The sequence below is a fragment of the Bombyx mandarina genome, chromosome 11 (genome assembly GCF_030267445.1).
Source record: "Bombyx mandarina strain Sakado chromosome 11, ASM3026744v2".
NCBI lineage: Eukaryota > Metazoa > Arthropoda > Insecta > Lepidoptera > Bombycidae > Bombyx > Bombyx mandarina.
In genome coordinates, this window is record NC_143218.1 from 4,583,882 (window position 1) to 4,604,157 (window position 20,276).

General features: G+C 39.0%; 2 protein-coding genes across 3 annotated transcripts; one reads left to right on the plus strand and one right to left on the minus strand.

The window, feature by feature from the left end:
- Window positions 1-927: 927 nt before the first annotated feature.
- Dhod (dihydroorotate dehydrogenase 2) lies at window positions 928-7,543 on the plus strand. Of its 2 annotated transcripts, XM_089731445.1 has the most exons (6): window positions 933-1,084; window positions 2,763-2,832; window positions 3,193-3,402; window positions 4,473-4,867; window positions 5,342-5,673; window positions 6,868-7,543. In XM_089731445.1, exons 2-6 carry the CDS (start codon window positions 2,779-2,781, stop codon window positions 7,077-7,079), a joined length of 1,203 nt encoding a protein of 400 aa, XP_089587571.1. In that variant the 5' UTR covers window positions 933-1,084; window positions 2,763-2,778; the 3' UTR covers window positions 7,080-7,543. The 2 variants fall into 2 exon arrangements, with proteins under 2 accessions (XP_028029894.2, XP_089587571.1); XM_028174093.2 differs by lacking the exon at window positions 2,763-2,832 and having other exon boundaries at window positions 928-1,084.
- Window positions 7,466-17,582, minus strand: LOC114242817 (ATP synthase subunit s, mitochondrial). Its single transcript, XM_028174096.2, has 4 exons — window positions 17,435-17,582; window positions 17,070-17,352; window positions 8,603-8,866; window positions 7,466-7,568 (listed from the first exon to the last, which is right to left on the minus strand). The coding sequence occupies exons 1-4, from the start codon at window positions 17,555-17,557 to the stop codon at window positions 7,534-7,536; spliced, it is 705 nt and encodes a 234-aa protein (XP_028029897.2). The 5' UTR covers window positions 17,558-17,582; the 3' UTR covers window positions 7,466-7,533.
- Between the last annotated feature and the right edge of the window lie 2,694 nt (window positions 17,583-20,276).

Genomic DNA, 20,276 nt, shown 5'->3' on the forward strand with positions numbered 1-20,276 from the left:
CTTACGGTTTTACTATCACATTTTTTTCAGTTCGGTCGCGCAGCAAAATCCCTATCCCCTCCAAGCCTGCCGTAAGGAACTTCGTTCCAATATTGTTTGTCTTTGTTAATATTTTTTATAATGTAGTCTTGGCGAAATTTGTGATTATAGAAGTATAAAATACAATCATAATAGTGTACAAACTTACAATTCCAATTAATTATAGTCGAATTTCGACTATTGCGGGACCTCTAGTCACGTTAAAATTATGATTAAATAGCAAACCGACACACACAAAACAAACATAGCCAGCTAATAAAACAAAACATTGGACGATCATATTAAAATACTAGGCTGTTCTAATTGCAAGCTTTTTTTAAGCCAAACCTTACCACAGCCAAGTCGAATGTTTGAAGGCTCTGTCAAAACGGACCTCATTATTGGATTGCAAAATGTTTGGGAGATAGAAAACTCTAAAACATTTGACCCGCAAGTATGTTTCGGTAGGCGCAAGTAAGACCGGTAGGCAGCGGCTTGGCTCTGCCTCTGGCATTGCTGAAATCTATGAGCGACGGTAACCACCCACCGTCAGGTGTGTTGTATGCTCGTCTGCTGTTTTATTTAGTTTATTTAATGTTTCTTCAGGCTTCAATGTAAGATAACAGTGGTTTGTTAACTGTTTAGCGTCTGTGAAAGTGCACAAATGTGGGAAAATGACACAAGCCATTGGACGTAGTTTCTCGGGATCTTAAGATTAATTTCATTAAGACTATATTATTATGCCATCCCATATCATTTCGTTTCATATACTTTCAATGTTCAATCAATCAAGTTATGTCTTAATTGATTAATGTCTCAAATTAATTAACTTCATTTAATTTCATTCTTTATATCATTTTTTATAAAACAAAATGTATTAAAGATTAGGATGCATGGTGTGATACCTTCGCCTTACCAGTTGGAAAAATGTAACTACAACTATCAAAACATTCCACTTTGAGGTTATATTTTTGTTTGTTCACAAATACAATTTCAACGTGATAGTATAAATAACAATTTAATTTGTCTGTTTACAACTACAATGTCGCAGAAGAAAGACCCTTTGGTTTGTGTTTTTGTTTATCGGTTAATCATCATTATATGCACGATATCAAAGAAATGAAAAATTTTCCCTTATTTAAATCTATAATTTAATCTAGTGTGCTCAAGACTGCTTACCTCTGACTTGAGATGCAATTTTTACGACGCATTCGATACCATACTATCTTCAAACAAATATAAAAGAGACCTTAAGTAATACAAGTCGTCGTAGATTTTTTTAAGATGAGTAGAATTTTCTATAAAACACAATGTTACAACAAATTAATTCTTGTATCACTAACAGCAATGAGGCTCAAAATATTTGCTGAAGTCTTTCCTATTGGTATACTTATATGACAAAAGGAAGAGAGGCTGCCCCAGAACAACTTGGAGTCGCTCGGTGGAGCAGGAGATAGGGGTCTTGGGCATGACGCGGGAGGAGCTAGAACAGACTGCCCAAGACCGATGTAATTGAAAAAATTTGATTCGAGCTCTACACCCCAGCAGAGGGTAATAGGAAAGAATGATGATGATGATGATACTTATATAGTTGTGCAGTAGCGCTCTTGACTGGTGACTGGCGTGCTGAGGGTCGTGAGTTCAATTCCCACATTGAGCAAACATTCGTATATTGAACAGGTTTCTTGCTCTTCTTTTAGGGGTTTATTATCTATATACTAGTGTTTCCTCGTAGTCGAAATTTGACTACATTTCATTGAAATTATAAGTTTGAACATTATTAAGGTTCTAATGTCAAATCTATACTAATATTATAAAGAGGAAAGATTTGTTTGTTTGTTTGTATTGAATAGGCTTCGAAACTACTGAACCGATTTGAAAAATTCTTTCACTGTTTGGAAGCTAAGCTATTCCTGAGTGACATAGGCTATAATCTTTTTTGAAAAAAATTAGCAATCGTTACTAAAACTCCAATAATGTAAGCCAAGGTGTCAAAAAATTACCTAAAATATTCTTTACATCGCATGCCCTGCAAAAACTATTGATTATAGAATAAAATAATTTACTACGACTTTATAGAACACATTATTATTTACAAAAAGTGTCTGGACAGCATATGTCTAACTATTATAGTTATGCCGCAATAAGTGTTCTTTTATTTAAAAAAAATTAAACAACATCAAATACCGTTGAAATTTTTGATAAAGACCCGAGCGGAGCCGGAGCGGGCTGCTAGTACTTCTATAATGACAGATTTCGCTAAGACTATACTATAGACAAATAATATTAAAGACAAACAATATTAATCTATTCTCAATTTGACCCAACTTTAAACAATAACTAATAATAATTAATATTTGTTTTGTGTCCAATACATGGTAGTGTATGTAATGTTTTTTTTATTGATTGTATTTATTTTTTATTGCTTAGTTTGGTTTACAAGCTCACAGCCCACCTTAAGTGGTTACTGGAGCCCATAGATATCTACAACGTAAATGCGCCATCCACCTTGAGATATAAGTTCTAAGGTATCAGTATAGTTAGAACAGGTGCCCCATGTTTGAAACTGAAACGCATTACTGTTTCACGACAGAAAGAAAGAAAAAGAGAAAGAGAAGTGATTCTTACTAAAAATCAATTTAGTTTGTTTCATTACTTGCATAAAACAAATCAGTGTTGTCCAATTGATATTTGAATATATTTAGCGATGATAACATGCCAAAGAAATGTGGACCACTTGACAGGTATGGGGTGCTTCTGATGACATTGCAGTTAAAAGTGGTTACTCACAACGCTCTCGACTCAAGAACTATGGTGAGGACAGTCTTCGGAGTTTCCCTGTTAGATCAAATCATTGAGATTATGCATGGGAGAATCAAAATAAACAACAAGTCTATGTTGTTTCTAATGATTCTCCCAAGGTAGATAGACCTTCCATTAGATGGACTGACCACCTGATGCTGGATGCAGGCAGTGCAAAACACTTTATTATGGTGAGCTCTAGGGAAGGCCAATGTCAAGCAGTGGGCCTTTTTGAGCTGATAAATAGAGTACAATGAAAAGGCTAAATTCGAAAGGATTTCATGGAAGACAGTTTCTTAAATGCTATTATTAGTTTAACTATTTCCTTTCACATTTCATATTTACACAGAAATTTTGCACTTTTGATTTCAGAAAAAAATTAGATCCCTTTGTTATGTGACAATTGGAGGAGCTATCGCCTACCAGTATATTTATTACAAGAAGGACTTTAACAGTTATTACGAGAACGTCCTCCAACCTCTCAGTCAGTATCTGAGTCCTGAAGTCGCTCATCGAATCGGAGTGGCAGCGATCAAACACGGACTATTTCCACCTGATCAAAATGAAGACCCAAAGATTTTAGTAAGTACTAGCTGACCCGGCAGACTTCGTAGTGCCTCAATCGATAGATAAAAGACCTAAACTTTTGTATAAAATACTTATACTTAAAACAAACTAAAGGAATCCGTCCGACGGGGGGTACATCAAAGGAAAAAAGTAATTGTTATTTTTTATTTATTCCGTGCATTTTCATATTTATCTACCTTTCAAACCTTCTCCGGACTTCCACAAATAATTCAAGACCAAAATTAGCCAAATCGGTCCAGCCGTTCTCGAATTTTAGCGAGACTAACGAACAGCAATTCATTTTTATAAATATAGATTGTCATACCATGTAATTTAGTTAATTACAACCTTAAGCATGAGTGTTTAATAACATGTCAGTGTATTTCTTTTAATAATATATAAATCACGTGTCACGTTCTTTGTCCGCGATGAACTCCTCAAGTACTTAACCGATTTTAAATTAAATTTGCAGAACGTCTGCAGTTTGATCCAACTTGAAAGATAGGATGGTTTTTATTTCGATTAATGGTCGCAATATTTATTAATTAACAATAAAATTATTTCTTATGTTGATTATTGTTATTAATTGTAAGTTTCATAATTCTAAAACAGATGGCGCCTTAAATCAGTTCTTACCGACAATTGTAATATTGTCTGACATTAAGATCTCATAGATGGCGCTGTGCTAAAAATACCAACGTTTCACATAAGCTACAATTTAATGACATAAACACCACGTGTTGGTGAGGCTCACGCAATAAATTGAAATCCAATTGTTCTTACTTTGTCAATTTTTGGTATTAGCATAGCCGGCCACGTGTTATTTAAAAACAAAAACCTTAGCCACAGCAACGCGTGGCCGGGTCTGCTAGTGTTTTAATATAAACCACACTTAGTAATCCATTTTATGAAAAGAAGAACAAATATCTTATACACTGCAAAAACTGAGGCCTTAGAACTCACATTCCAAAGTGGTGGTGAAATCTACGTTGTAGATGTCTATCTGAGGAGCACGGCTAGAAAAAGTCACAGCAGAGTGTGACCAGATTTAATAAGTATTGTATAATCGTTGCAAAAATTTTCAGAAAACAAGATTGCTTGACTACGACCTAAGCAATCCACTTGGCATAGCCGCCGGGTTCGACAAGCACGGAGACGCGGTCGTGGGCCTGATGAAACTGGGCTTCTCGATCATCGAAGTGGGCTCGGTCACGCCGCAGCCGCAGCCCGGGAATCCCAAGCCGAGGGTCTTCCGACTCCCGGAGGACGGAGCCGTCATCAACAGATATGGCTTCAACAGCATAGGGCACGACGAAGTATACAAAAAGCTGGAAGGAATCGAGAAGGCCGTAATGAACCGGGCACTCCTCGGCGTGAATCTGGGAAAGAATAAGCTCTCCGATGATGCAGGGAAGGATTATGTGTCCGGCATTGAAAAGTTCTCGGATGTGGCTGATTATTTTGTTGTGAACGTTAGCAGGTCAGTGGGAAATTCATTTACTGGTGGTTTAAATTTCATTAGAAGGCGCCAATGCCTCGACTTCATGGAAGGCGACAGATTCGTTACGGCTTGAGAGAAAACTTACAGAAAGTACAATTTAAAACTCTATTTAACACTTAGAGTACTTAACAATTCGTAATTACCTTCTTCCGTTTCACTTCAGGTGATCCGTTTGCTATTTCGCTTCGAGTAGCTCAGAGTACTAACTGCCTTCATGTCATCTCTGCAACGCTTTTATAGTCGATACGACATCCCTAGAATTATCGAGAACATTCCTCACAAGTCGAGTATTGACAATAGATGGCGTTACAGTAGTCGAGGGCTCTCGATATTACTAGGACTTTTGATATTCATTTCTGTTATTTGATGACATATGGCAATGTATTATGTACCAGATATTGAGGACTATTTAAGTCCAAACTAAAAATGTTTTTCTTTTCTTTTTTTGGACAGCCCTAACACCCCCGGCCTGAGATCATTACAAAACAAGAACGAACTAGAAAACTTATTGACCGAAATAAACAGAGCTAGAAAACGGCGGAACTCGAACAAGCCGCTGCTCCTCAAACTGGCTCCGGACCTGAACGAGGACGAGCTAAAAGACGTGGTCAATGTCATTGGCAAACAGCACAGCAAGGTTGACGGCCTTATCATATCGAACACGACCGTCGAGAGGCAGAGCCTCAAGAATAAGGAGTTTGTGAACGAACCGGGCGGCCTGAGCGGGAAGCCGCTGACCAACAGATCTACGGAGATGATCAGGGACGTGTACAGATTAACTAAAGGTTCGTAAGTTGGCAACACTGCTGTAGTCTGCTCGTTGTGATCAGCTGTCTACGCTGGGACTTTTTGGCGGGAACGCGAGGAGTGAAGTTGTCTGATTTGTTTTGTCTACTTAGTGTTTCTTCAGGTTAAAATGTGTAATAATGGTGGTTTATTAACTGTTTAATATCTGTGAAAGTGCATAAATATGGGAAAATGAAACAAAGCCGCTGGACGTAACTTCTCGGGATCCTCCAAAAAGTCCACTGAAAAAATTTGTAAATGACCACCATTTACTGAGATTATATTTCATCCCATATCATCTCATTTCATTTCATTTAATTTCATCCCAGTTGATTAATGTCTCCAATTAATCATCTTAATTTCATTTCACTCCATAATATCATTTTCCATAAAAATATAAATATAAATTAAAATAAGACATGACTTAAAGGTCTTAGTTACCAGGTCATAAAATCCCTTAAAAAAAAGTCTACGCCGGGGGTTTGGTGACCCCGCAAGGGTAGGTATCAATTATTTTCCTGTACCTGCCGCGAAATTTTAAACTTTAAGGGATCATCGGATCACCCAGCCGTTTAAAGTTTAAAATTTGGAAAATATATCATAAAAAAAACTTCTTGAGCTAATTTAAATGAAGTAAACATAATTGAAGTTCAATGAAAAATATCGAACTGTTGATACTTATACCAAATGAAGTGGACCTTTAATTACAAAGATTTCGTTTTAACCGAAATGTCGCTTATTTATTTGGTATTAGCATCAACAGTTCGATGTTTTTTTGAACTGAACTTCAATTGAATAGCTGATTGAATTGAACTTCAATTAAGTTTACTCCACTCAAATAAATAGCTCAAGAAGTTTTTTTTGTTCAGCAAGTTGACCATTGTTGTATTAATCGACTTCAAATAAAATTAGGTTACCATCATCAATTCAAGTTGTACTTTTTCATATGCCCGTGTTGCCTCAGAGCTTTGATAACTATATCCGATAGATGGCGCTTCTGGTGTGATTCTCGAGTCAGCCTCGATAATTCATATTTAGTCGACTACATTGACCAAATACTCATTTCAATTTGTTGAAATCGGGTTTTATTTTTCATATTATCGAAGTGTGAATATGGGCTCCGGTAACCATTTAACACCAGGTGGACTGTGAGCTCGTCCACCCATATATGCAATAAAAAAAATTTTTTTCAGGTAAAGTTCCGATAATAGGAGTAGGGGGAGTGTTCACGGGGCGTGACGCGTATGAGAAGATCCTGGCGGGCGCCGGCGCCGTGCAAGTGTACACCGCGCTCATCTACCACGGACCCCCGGTCGTGAGGAGGATAAAGGACGAACTGGCCGAGCTACTAGAGAGGGACGGATATACTTCCGTCAATGACGCCGTCGGTAAAGGAGCTAAATAGAAATGCCAAATCTATAGTATGATCACTATATTAATATATTTGAATTGAACCTGACAATAAAAATAAATAATAAATATTTTTAGATGTATTTTGACTATTGTTGATCCATTTAAGCGTTATTAAGTGAAAACAGGCGCAATGAACTCCGGTGACCACTTAACATCGGATGGTCGCGTCTCCACGTGTACAGATAGTGAAGGCAGCAAAAAAATTTAGTATTAAAAAATAATAATATTATATTGCTCTAACAACGACTCCATTTCTAATATAGTTCTTCATTTTTAAATGATATAATGATATTTAAACATAATATATAGGGTATGTTCAAATAACATTTAAAGTTATCACCTTTACCTAGTTTTATGATTAGAAAAAAAACAATGCAATCACAATAATTCTTCTTTTTGTAAATGAATTTGAACAATAATAAAATACTCGTAGAATAAAACAATATTTACAATGAATCTTCGTTTTTTTGCTTCGGATTACCTGTAAGACAAATTAATTATTTGGATGCGACAGTTAATAATGATTATGAATGATGTGACTTCAGTCTGGTAATGGAAATGTGATCGAAAAATAAATAGTTTCAAATCAGATCAAAAAGATTCATCAATCCTGTGGGACATGGACGACTCTGACCAAAATTGGAGAATTTCTATAAAATAACCTTTGAGTTGATGATCCCAACATTAAACAGGTGGAAGTAGAAGAAGTAAAAGAACATGCTTCTAAAGAGAAACTGAAATAAATAGTATTATGTAAGTCAAGTCGTGATTGTTGTGATTCTCCTACCCTTCTTCCCGCCTCCCGGGGTCGGCGCAAAATGCTTTCTCCTTCCATACACTCTATCATATACCATTTCTTCGCTCACTCCCCTCTTACACATATCATCTTTCACGCAATCCATCCATTACTTCTTTAGGTCTACCTTTTCCTCTAAAGCCTTCCACATTCATAGTTAACCTCTCTTACCAACCTCATTTTAATTTCGTCTCATCACATGTCCATGCCATCCCAAACGCGCACTTCTCAACTTCTCTGTCACAGGTGCCACTTTCAGACTTCCTCTAATTCCATATTCTCTCCATTCTTGTTATTTCACACATCCATTGCAACATTCGCACGCAATCGCCTTTCATCCATCACTTTTAAAATTTTTGCCAAAACCTACAGTAAGTATTCTGTAAGTCAAGTAACAAAAAGAATTGTATTTTCATCGATCCTTGATACATGTGCAAAATTTGGAATCCATCAAAGGTTGAATTTAATGACAATTATGTTGAAAGACTCCATTAAGACCGATAACAAATTAAAGGATTTTAAAAGATGAGCCTATGGTAGATCTACTAGATCAGTGAGGTGATTAATCTTGTTATATAACAAACTAATGTGAGATTCTAGTATGAGTTCCAAAACGAATGTAGTCAGAGACCAGAAGATTCAAAGTGTTAAGTGTTCCACAAATGTTTGCTCAGCCCCTAATAACGTAACTTAATAGACAGTATTAAAGAGAGAATTACCTTCAATATTACATTTAGGAATTTGAGACTTCAGATATTTTTTACATTCTTCCAAATCGTTAACACTCTCCAAATTAAAGAGTATCAGGTGCTGCAGTTTCTCCAATACATTGAGTTCTTTAAGACCGGCATCGGTGACATTCACACATTTTGAGATTTGTAAATGCGAAAGTGTGTTCTTTGCGTACGACAATCCTTTCAGAGCCCGATCGTCTATATAATTATTATTATGCAGGATAATTTTGCTTAGCATCGTACAACCATCTGCAAATTTAAATTCACCTTAAAAATCAAACACGACTAAATGCTAGACATGTGTAAGTAATGCGAGTGATATTACTCCGGTAATATTACTCTACGATGTAATGCAACATCACACATTACGCGAAGGAAACAAACCATCACACTATCACAGGTTTCGACGCTGCAACGCGATGGCTTGACGTGCAGTGCTACAGCACTACGCAAAATGAATGAGCAAGCGACACGGAATTATTCCTAGTGATTTTGAACCGTATGCCCTGGCCGCTAGGTACATTTTTATACCTATGGTACGTCTGAATTTGAATATAGGTATGTGTTTATATTTTTCATGCGGCCAGCCGGTAGTTCCCCGCAAGTACTTGTTTTATAGGTTTTTTAGGGATTGCTGGTCCATTAACGGTGCTTTTAGGCACCACAAGCACCGGTCACCGTCTTCGTCGAACCCGTCGCTTGCGACGAAGGGCTCGACGAGCGAACTAGCCCATAGACACAGCCCACTGAGTTTCTCGCCGGATCTTCTCAGTGGGTCGCGTTTCCGATCCGGTGGTAGATTCTGCGAAGCACTGCTCTTGCTAGGGTCAGTGTTAGCAACTCTCCGGTTGAGCCCCGTGAGCTCACCTACAAACGTTAGGGTGAAGCTGAAATAGCCTCTCAAGGCTATCAGCATAGGTAGGGGGAAAAAAAAGGGATTGCTATAATACATTTTGCCAAGTAATCAACCTTCTCATTGCCAGCAACACCAACATGCGATGGTGTCCAAAACAAAATTATATTTTTATGATGATTATTAATTAAATTATAGTACTTTTCCCTGATATAAAAATAAAATAACTGGTGTTGGTAGATAATCTTGGATTATCTAATGCCTTCAAAATGCTCATACTATCAGAGATAACTAGCCATTTCTCTACTGCCTCAGCTTCAATATAATCAAGTGCAGATTTAATAGCATGACCCTCGGCTGTAGATATACTTGTTAAATGAGGGAGTTTATAACCATACCCCTTTCGATAACTTTCGTATTTCTCTAAAGCCAAATATCCTCCTTACACTGTAAACAATTATTTATAATAATTTGAATAGGATTCAATTTAGTTTTGTAAGTTGTATTATAACAAGGCCAAAGATCATTTTCAAATAAATATAAATTATAGTCTGTTTTAAATTTAAAATTTAATTTAAATAGTAAAAATTTAAATTTTAAAATTTCAGGGTGATCCTGTGCCAGATATGGAACATAAGATTGTACATTATTTGAAATACTTTGTAACTTCAAGATGAGAGGATCTCTTGACACAGATAAGAGCTTCAAAAGAAATGTTGATTTAAGATATTCAAATATTAATGACAATGGAGGAATGTTAAATTCCACTTGCATGGAAATAATTGGAGTGGGCCTCATTGCACCAAGAATAATAAAAGCATTTATTTTGAATTTTATCTAATTTATCAACTACATTTTTATTATCTGAATAACATAAAAAACCATATTCAAAATGACTACGAACAATAGACTTATAAAAATCAATAGGATTTACTGCTGAATATGACACCCAAAAATCGAACAGAATTATCAACAGGTAGTTTATTATTATTATAGAAAATTTTAATTTGAGACAACCTAATATTCCAACCAAAAAAAACAACCTTGCTCTTGTCAGTATTAATTTCCAAATTGAGTTCGTTGAAATAGCTAAGCAAATTCTGTAAAGCAACATTGATTTTTTGTTTAATAAGATACAGATCACCACCCCTGCAATAAACTGCTAAGTCATCAGCAAACTGCAAGTTAGACACATCATTGCCCAATTTAAGATTAAGCTAATGAATATACATAATAAATACAAGCGGGCTTAAGAGCACACCTTTTTTTTCCTACCTAAGCTCATAGCCTTGAGAGGCTAAATCAGCGTCGCCTTAACTAGTAGGTGAGCTCACTGGGCTCAAACCTAATGACGTTGCTAACACGAATCCTAGCAAGAGCCGTGCTTCGCAGAATCTACCACCGAATTGGAAGCGCGACCCACTGAGAAGATCCGGCGAGAAACTCAGTGGGCTGTGTCTGAGGGTTAATTTACTCGTCGAGCCCTTCGTCACAAGCGACGGGTTCGACGAGAACGGTGACCGGTGCTTGAGGTACCTAAAAGCACCGTTAGTGGATCGGGACGATCCGAAATAACGTGTTTGGGGGTGACGTCGACTGCTTTCCATTATTTCCGCAGGATCGGGAATGTAGTTACCGGCGGCCACGATGAGAGGGTTCTCGTGTCGTGCCGCTTTACCGAAGTCGACTGCACACCGACCGACCGACTCTAAGTCCAGGTCGTCATGGAGGTCGACGTTCCTGACGAACCACGGGGCTCCGACGGGCTATCCTGCAAAAGCGGGATTGAATGACTTGGAATGATTTTAAGGTAGTGCGGGCCACGTGAGCGAACACTACACTTGCATAGGTCATGACGGGGCGTATGCAAGTTTTGTAAAGTGTCACCTTATTTCTAAGGGACATTTTACTTCGCCTGCATATCATCGGGTAGAGGCGGCCTAGTATGAAGGCGGCACGGTCGCGTACCGTCTTTATGTGGGGGCGGAATTTCATCCCTCTGTCGAGGGTGACGCCTAAATATTTGACCTTCGGGGCCCACGCTATGGGTTGGTCGTACATCGTGATTGGGCGAATGGCGGAGGCGAAGGTGTTGACGCGCCTAGTCGGGAGTGGGATGCTCAATGTGGTGTTCGGAGGGCGACTCCTTTTGAAGAGCACCGCTGTGCTTTTCGTGGGGTTGATGTCGATGCACCACTTTTGGAACCACTGTCCCATGGTGGTAGCTGCGGTCTGGAGTCGAAATCCCACCTTGTGAAACTCCTTTATAAGAAAGTCTAGGACCAAACAAATTATTTTGATATTTTACAAAAAAAAATCTCTAGTAAAAAGTTATATAACCAATTGACCAACTTTCCAGGTAACTGTAATAACCACAAAATCGAAGAAAGCACATAAATATTGACATTATTAAATGCGCCAACAATATCAAAAAAACACAAACTAACTTTTCATTATGGGACAAAGCATCATGGATATCAAGACACAAATGACTCAGGCTTTCCCGGGCAGAACGGCCACGACGGAAACCAAATTGATTATAAGGTTTATTCCATTACTGTATATTCCATTACTTTCTATATAAAATTCAAGACGTTGTTTAATTAATTGTTCAAATAATTTTCCTGAGCATGAACTTAAAGTAATCGGACGATATGAGTCTCCTGAATCTGTATTCCTACCAGATTTTGAAATTGGCACAAGACAATCTATTTTCCATTGCATAGGAATTATCGAATTACACCATAGTGCATTAAAAATATGTAACAGTAACAATAGATTATTATTAATTTAAACATTTTATGAGAAATCCAATCTAAACCACATGCTGTATCTTTTCGAGATTTTAAGGCTGCTTTTAACAGCCTGGCCACGGGACATTCGCCAATACGAATATTCGCGCGGTGCGAACGGCGAAGCGTCTAGCGACTAAAATAAGCGCATAGAAATGTACCTAACAAGCCGCGCGCACCGGCGACCGGCGAAATGTACTGAGCGAATCGAGCGGGCGACTTACGATGCGGCGGGCGAGCAAAACAAATGCACGAATAAGGACGGCGCGAGCCACGGAGTCGAGCGGCAGTCGAGCGGTAGTCGCGGCTAATAGTACAGTGATTAAATTAGTTTAGTTGTTTTCGCCGCGAAAAATGAACACCGAATTTTTTTTATTTTATATTTATTTTTTATTTTTAAAGTCGTCGTGGCCTAACGGATAAGACGTCCGGTGCAATCGTGTTGAGCGATGCACCGGTATTCGAATCTCAGGCGGGTACCATTTTTTGTAATGAAATACGTACTCAACAAATGTTCACGATTGATTTCCACGGTGAAGGAATAACATCGTGTAATAAAAATGAAACCCGCAAAATTATAATTTGCGTAATTACTGGTGGTAGGACCTCTTGTGAGTCCGCGCGGGTGGGTACTGTTCTATTTCTGCCGTGAAGTAGGAATGCGTTTCGGTTTGAAGGGTGGGGCAGCCGTTATAACTATACTTGAGACCTTAGAACATATATCTCAAGGTGGGTGGCGCATTTACGTTGTGGATGTCTATGGGCTCCAGTAACCACTTAACACAAGGTGGGCTGTGAGCTCGTCCACCCATCTAAGCAATAAAAAAAAAAGCTGAAATACTAGCTAGACCAGCTATTTGGAAGTCTAGCCACCCAAAGTATTTCTCGTACTTCTTGTGGAATTCTCCATCTGTAGGTATACTCCGATTCTTATTCAAATCATTTACTTCACAATCTTTTCCAGATAATAGGTCCTGAACCAAAAAACTATTAATTTGTAAGCAATATCGAGATAATTTCGATAGACATTTCGCTGTCGGACTTCCTTACTAGTCGCGGCGGCGAACGTAAGTACCCTTTTTTTTTTCTTTTTTTTATGATTGAAGGATTACTGGTGGCCCGGAGGCCTTTCCAGTTTCACCAGGACAGGTGGGCGAGCAAAGGCTCAGCCAGGAGGGGTGGGATTTGCTAACAGCTACCCGAGCGAAGGAGACCTAACAACTCAAGAGCAATTGCTTCGCGAATGAATCTACTACCGGGTCGGAATCGCGACCCGCTGAGAAGATCCGGCGAGAAACTCAGCGGGCTGATGCATGGGTTAAGTTGCACGTCGACCTCTTTGTCGAGTTCGACGGGTACGGTTATTGGGGTCCCTAAGCCTGCTCCTAGTATTAGAGCTGAAGGCATCTAATGCAAAGGTTATTGGATTTGATGCATCTGTAAGGACGTGTCTAGGGCGTCGATGGTGACTGGCTCCTGTATAATCAGGATTCGGTGAGTAGTCAGCGGCGGCAACGATAAGGCGATTATCATGACGCATAGCTTTATCGAAGTACCGTTCCGACGCTGACTTCATGTATTTCTGGATTGATTCAAGGCCCAGGTCGTCGTGTAGGTCAACGTTCCTCACGAACCACGGAGACCCGATGGCTAACCTGCAAAAGCGGGATTGTAGGGATTGGAGGGTGTCTATGTGTGTGCGGGCCGCGTGAGCGAACACTACACTCGCGTAAGTCATGACAGGCCTTATGCAAGTTTTGTAAAGTGTCACCTTGTTCCGAAGGGACATTTTACTCCGCTTACAGATCATGGGGTAGAGTCTACCGAGAATAAACGCGGCACGGTCACGGACTGATTTTATAGGCGTGCGGAATGTCATCGATGCATCCAGGGTAACTCCCAGGTACTTGACCTTCCTGGCGCAGGGTATGGGTTGTCTAAAGAGAGTAATCGGGGGTGTGAGATTCCTCTTCCTAATCCGGGAGGAAATCCGTGTGGAGCTTCCCCTCTGAATTATCACCGCAGTACTTTTCGCTGGGTTGATGTCTATGCGCCATTTTCGGGACCACTGTCCTAGGGCTAGGGCTGCGCTCTGAAGCTTCTTCGCGATTAGGGACTTGCTTCTACTGGAATAGTAAACAGTCGCGTCGTCGGCGAATAAAGCTAACTGGGTCGGCGGCGACCGGGGAATATCGTTGACGAATAAGCTAAATAGGAGGGGTGAGAGGACAGAGCCTTGTGGGACTCCAGCTGTGAGAGGTCGCGGGGAGGAGCGGGTTCCCTCGACTCGATATCGAAAAGAGCGGTTCGACAAGAAGTCCCGTATGATGAGCACGAGACTATCCGGCACGCCCATGTAAGTACCCGTGGCCTGCAAACGGTGCTGCGCGAATGGTCGCCTCATCCACCGCTTCGTCGTTCGCACCGCCGATCCCCGTGGCCAGGCCGTAACTCTGTAATTGTGAAATCATTATAAGGAAGGAATTTGATGAATATTAATTACAATTTTAATTTCAATTACAACAATGAATATTAATTACAACTTTCAATCCTAATAACATTAGTTATTAGGATTGAAAGTAGAAAAATTTTGTACTGTATCTGGAGTGTATTTAAGAACAAAATCATTAATCCATTTACAATTATTAAATGCTGCAGGAGGAGTAAAAGATTTATTAAGTTTTCTTGTTTCCAAATGTAATTCATTGTTTAATAATTCGTTTTTTTAAAGCTTGTAAACGTTAAAATTGATGAAAGAAAACTGACTAGGATAAGCTTTGAAATGTGAATATGCCTGTCTGCAATCATTCACAGCAGCACACTTCGTCATTCCACCAAACTAATGAGATCCTCTTTTTTGTTTTTTGGATCATTATGCGAATTTTGGAATTTATTCTTTGTGCTTACTTTAATTTCTGACAAAGTAATAGCTTTAGTAACTATAGAACAAAACCTATTATAACAGTCCAATCTGAAAACCATTGAGCAATTCATTTACATTTTTTCATAGAAATCCCAATCTACCAGTTTCAGGTTAGCATGCTGAGGAATGTTAGAAGAAAACTGAAGAAAATTAACTGATGAAGACACTGTATACTTTGTTACAGAAGGCAAATGATAACTTCCTAGCGAATCAGAATAAGCCTGTCAAGAACAAGATAAAGCCAATGAACATGATACCATTGTTAAATCAAGACCATTTGGACTGAATACATGTAAACCTACTGTTGTAGGTTGTCCATCGTTTAAAAGCACTAAATCATTATCGTCAATGGAATCCATGATTAATCTGCCTCTAATGTTAGTTTCACTATAACCCCAAGAAGTATAAAAAGCATTAAAATCAGCAGCAATAATCAATGGTTTTGGAATACCATTCACCAGACTATCAAATTTCCTTTTTTCAAAAAGACGTGTACATTGGCCAGGACTGTAAAAGCTGATTAATGATAACTCTTTATTTATTTATTTTTATTTATTTTATTAATTATAACTGCTACATTTTGCAGTGAATCATCAAAAAAGGTATTGATTTTCTTGTATTGTATACTATTATGAATTAAAATGGCTACCCTGTTATGAGAATTGCCACGGTCATTTCTCACAACTGAGTAACTTCTAATATTATATTTTATGTGAGATCTTAACCATGTTTCAGAAATTAAAGCAATATTTTTTTTTTATAGTTTATATAGCTGGACGAGCTCACAGCCCACCTTGTGTTAAGTGGTTACTGGAGCCCATAGACATCTACAAAGTAAATGCGCCACCCACCTCGAATTAAATTAATTATTAATTTTTTTTAAATATTTTACTCCCTTGACGAAACGAGAAAAACACGAACTTAGGAGCATCATGTTCCCATCCCCTATCGGTTTCTCCACTTTCAAACTATCAATAAATACAGGGTATTCATTGCCCGCAATTAGGTCGTCGGGATATCTGTGACAGTAGTCTGCGACCCTATAAGCAGCATACTTATCATCCTTTCTGCAATCATCATATTTGTTGGAATCATTTTAATCTGTCGATACAGATTCGGCGTGAGAATCCATAATTTTAGTACTTTTACAGTCATCAGCTTTATGTTTTTTACTTACGGATATTATTTATATACAAATCAAGACTAATTTACAAATATAAACAATTTCTACAATAAATTTTTTTTTGTTGCAAAAAAAATCAGACCATAGATATCTACAAATTAAATGCCACTACCCATCTTGGGATATGAGTTCAAAGGTATCAGTACAGTACAAACGGCTGCCCCACCCTTGAAACCGAAATGCATTATTGCTTCACGACAGAATTAGACAGGCCGTCCTACTACCGATAAAAAGTAACTTAATAAAACTTTATAGCTATTTGCAGTTGGTTTGGTATTGAGGGCATATTTATTCAAAACAATGGCATTTATAAGCCTATAGCTTGAACCGTGAATTATTAGATTTTATAGTATGTAACCAAATAAAAAATTGGGGGTACTTACAAATTTGCAAATACGATTTTCGCTGTCGCGTATATATGTTTTTTGGCTAGTCTAATGAAGGACCGCGACGTAAATTGCGTCATGCACTTTTATAGATGATGTCAATGCTTTGCAATTGATCATGATGATGCAAATGATGTGCAATTGCGTAACGCCAATAGTCTCTATCTTCAAACCGGAAAGCACGTTTGTTTCGCGGCAGAAACGAGCAGGCCTTCGTACTTATCCATGACAACCCTACCAATACTAATTTAAAGAGGGTTCCAGTATTAGGAGGAAGATTTGACGCGGATTGTAAATGTCAGAAAACTTGATTACTTAAATGTGGGAATCCGTAGTGAGATATAGCTGAATCGGTTCCATCGATTTCAATTATTTTGGGTAGGATCGTATCGTCGGAAGGAAGTACATTGTAATCCTCAATTCGGTTCCCATCCGCCCAAACGATTTTACCGCCATTTTTCAAGACCCACTCAGCGCACGCTCGATCAGCTCCGACGGCCTTGATCCTGTCGGGATCAGGTTTGTTGAACATCATATTCACGTACTCCCAGAACGATCTTTTTTGATCGATTCTCGGCGTATATGGATAACGAGAAATCTAAAAACAAACAATATAGATATAGATGCGTTCGAGGAATATTATGCACTTGATAACTTGGAATACAGTTTAAGGAACGTACGTTACGTAAAATTTTTTGCATTTTGATTCTGTTAGGTGCTTTGAATGTGAAGAAATACGTTGAATTAAATAACACAAACAATTTAATCAGCTGTTTCGTATTTGACGTTTGTGTATAATTCATTTTCTTTAAAGATTTTATGGCTTGGTACCGAGACTTTTAAGTCAAGTGTTTTATTTTATTTATTTTTCCTACCTAAGCTGATAGCCTTGAGAGGCTATTTCAGCGGAACCTTAACTAGTAGGTGAGCTCACGGGGCTCAAATCTAACGACGTTGCTAACACGAACCCTAGCAAGAGCCGTGCTTCACAGAATCTACCACGGGATCGGAAACGCGACTCACTGAGAGGATCCCGCGAGAAACTCAGTGGGCTGTGTCTGAGGGTTAATTTACTCGTCGAGCCCTTCGTCGCAAGCGACGGGTTCAATGAGAACGGTGACCGGCGCTTGGGGTACCTAAAAGCACCGTTAGTGGATCGGAAGGATCCGAAATGACGTGTTTGGGGCGACGTCGACTGCTTTCCATTTTTCCCGCAGGATCGGGAATGTATAGTAGAATCGTTTTGTCCGTGCAGTTTGAGTCATAAAACATAGCCCGAGTAGGGCGGTGAGCATGTTGCGCGGGCGCAAGGCCATTACCGATAAAAACATGAGTCATCGGAGGCAGGTACGTGGCGGCGGGGTGGTATACGAAGGGTAGTGAGACATTGTTATGTTATGAGTCATTTGTACTTACTTGCAAATTATAGTACATTATGTCGAAGAGAAATGTGTTTTTATGCATTCGTTCTCTAAATTTCTTTAGTGACACAATGGCTACTCCTATGTTTTGCATCAAAATGGCAGAATTTATTCAAAATAATATTTGCACGTGTTATCAACAATGTGTTAAATTTTTTCACTCAAAATAAGAATAGGTCCCGAAAAGTTACAAAGTGTTAATTTCTGCCGTTCTCGTTAACTTGCTGCGGCGATATGTGGTGTAAGTGTTCGATTAGTGATTTTTTCTTTCATTTTTATCGCTAACCCACAAAAAAACAAAATTAAATATACTATCGATAACGCTTATCGACAACAATAATGTGCATCACTATGCCCGTCCATAAGGCTCGTGAGTGGAAGAGAGAGCGAAATACTCGCTTCACCGCTCCGATTTTTATGACCCAAACTGCACGGACAAAATAATTCTACTATAGTTACCGGCGGTCACGATGAGAGGGTTCTCGTGTCGTGCCGCTTTATCGAAGTGTATTTTCGGGCGGGCAGACGGGCGAGACTGGTGGTAGGACCTCTTGTGAGTCCGCGCGGGTAGGTACCACCGCCTTGCCTATTTCCACCGTGAAGCAGTAATGCGTTTCGGTTTGAAGGGTGGGGCAGCCGTTGTAACTATACTGAGATCTTAGAACTTATATCTCAAGGTGGGTGGCGCATTTACGTTATAGATGTCTATGGGCTCCAGTAACCACTTAACATCAGGTGGGCTGTGAGCTCGTCCACCTATCTAAGCAATAAAAAAAAAGACTTGTGACGTCAGCGCTAGGCCGGCCGGCTGCGCGTCATACGATTTCAAAATGGAAGGGAAAAGCTTCAGAATTCCGTCATTTATGAAGATAATTGAAAAAAAAAACACTAGGATTTATTACAGTCTTAGTGTGATTATTATAAAAGAAAATTGAAAAAATGGAAACTTCCTTATTGCTAACACTAGCCCTAGCAAGATCAATGCTTCGCCGAATCTACTACCGGTAAAAGGGTAGGTTTTAGGAAAGAATTCGTAAAGCCATATCCAAATTAAACGATTAGACTTTGACCTCATTTCATTTCTCGTTCACCTCATGGTGTAAAAGGAATACAGTGACCACTTGGTTCCAGGTGAACTGTGAGCAGGTCTTCTTTCACATCCTTGCGTTGATAGTCCCAAATGCTGAGGGTCCTAGCTTCCTTTAATAACTTTCTCTGGATTATCCTGCGCCAACCTAGCCTTCCCTCATCTGTATAGATGGCATCTTGGACTGAAGTGTTGAGAGTAGAGCGTATCTGATCCGACCATCGCATTGGAGTTCTGCATCTGGGCTTTCTACCGCATACATTTATTTTTTTATTGCTTAGATGTGTGGACGAGCTCACAGCCCACCTTGTGTTAAGTGGTTACTGGAGCCCTTAGACATCTACAACGTAAATGCGCCACCCACCTTGGTATAGTTACAACGGCTGCCCCACCCTTCAAACCAAAACACCTTACTGCTTCACGGCAGTAATAGGCAGGGTGGTGGTACCTACCCGCGCAGACTCACAAGAGGTCCTACCACCAGTAATTACGCAAATTATAATTTTGCGGGTTTGATGTTTACTACACGATGTTATTCCTTCACCATGGAAGTCAATCGTAAACATTTGTTGAGTACATATTTCATTAGAAAAATTTATACCCCCGCCTGAGATTCGAACACCGGTGCATCACCCAACACGAATGCACCGGACGTCTTAACCTTTAGGCCACGACGACTTCAAACCTTGCCTATTACCAGCAGCTTTTCTAAATTGTCGCCTATCTTTCCGGTAATGTGTCCGAAGAATTTGAGACTCCTCCACGGGCATATAGTGGTAAGCTGCATCGGAATCTTAAGCTCGATAAGAATGGATTCGTCGGTTCTGTGTCCTTGTGGTCTTCCTAACATTAGTTAAATAAAAAAGCAGTAAATCAATTCAATATGAACAGCATCGATATATACGAGCATTACGAATACTATATAATATTCTCAAATATTTTACAATAGAAATACACACATACACAAAGTTTTACTAATTTATCAGTAGTTTTTTAATTTAAGTGTATATTTTA

What these genes read in the sequence shown, in the direction of transcription:
- LOC114242817 (XM_028174096.2), bottom strand. Translation starts at nt 17,557, where the DNA reads ATGAATTATACACAAACGTCAAATACGAAACAGCTGATTAAATTGTTT. An exon ending in TGCAAAAAATTTTACGTAAC is followed by an intron (nt 17,353 to 17,434) that starts GTACGTTCCTTA and finishes GTTTGTTTTTAG; the next exon opens with ATTTCTCGTTATCCATATAC. An exon ending in CTACGGATTCCCACATTTAA is followed by an intron (nt 8,867 to 17,069) that starts GTAATCAAGTTT and finishes TTAAATTTGCAG; the next exon opens with ATGGTTGTACGATGCTAAGC.
- Dhod (XM_089731445.1), top strand. Translation starts at nt 2,779, where the DNA reads ATGACATTGCAGTTAAAAGTGGTTACTCACAACGCTCTCGACTCAAGA. An exon ending in TTTGTTGTGAACGTTAGCAG is followed by an intron (nt 4,868 to 5,341) that starts GTCAGTGGGAAA and finishes TTTTTTGGACAG; the next exon opens with CCCTAACACCCCCGGCCTGA. An exon ending in CGTGTACAGATTAACTAAAG is followed by an intron (nt 5,674 to 6,867) that starts GTTCGTAAGTTG and finishes AATTTTTTTCAG; the next exon opens with GTAAAGTTCCGATAATAGGA.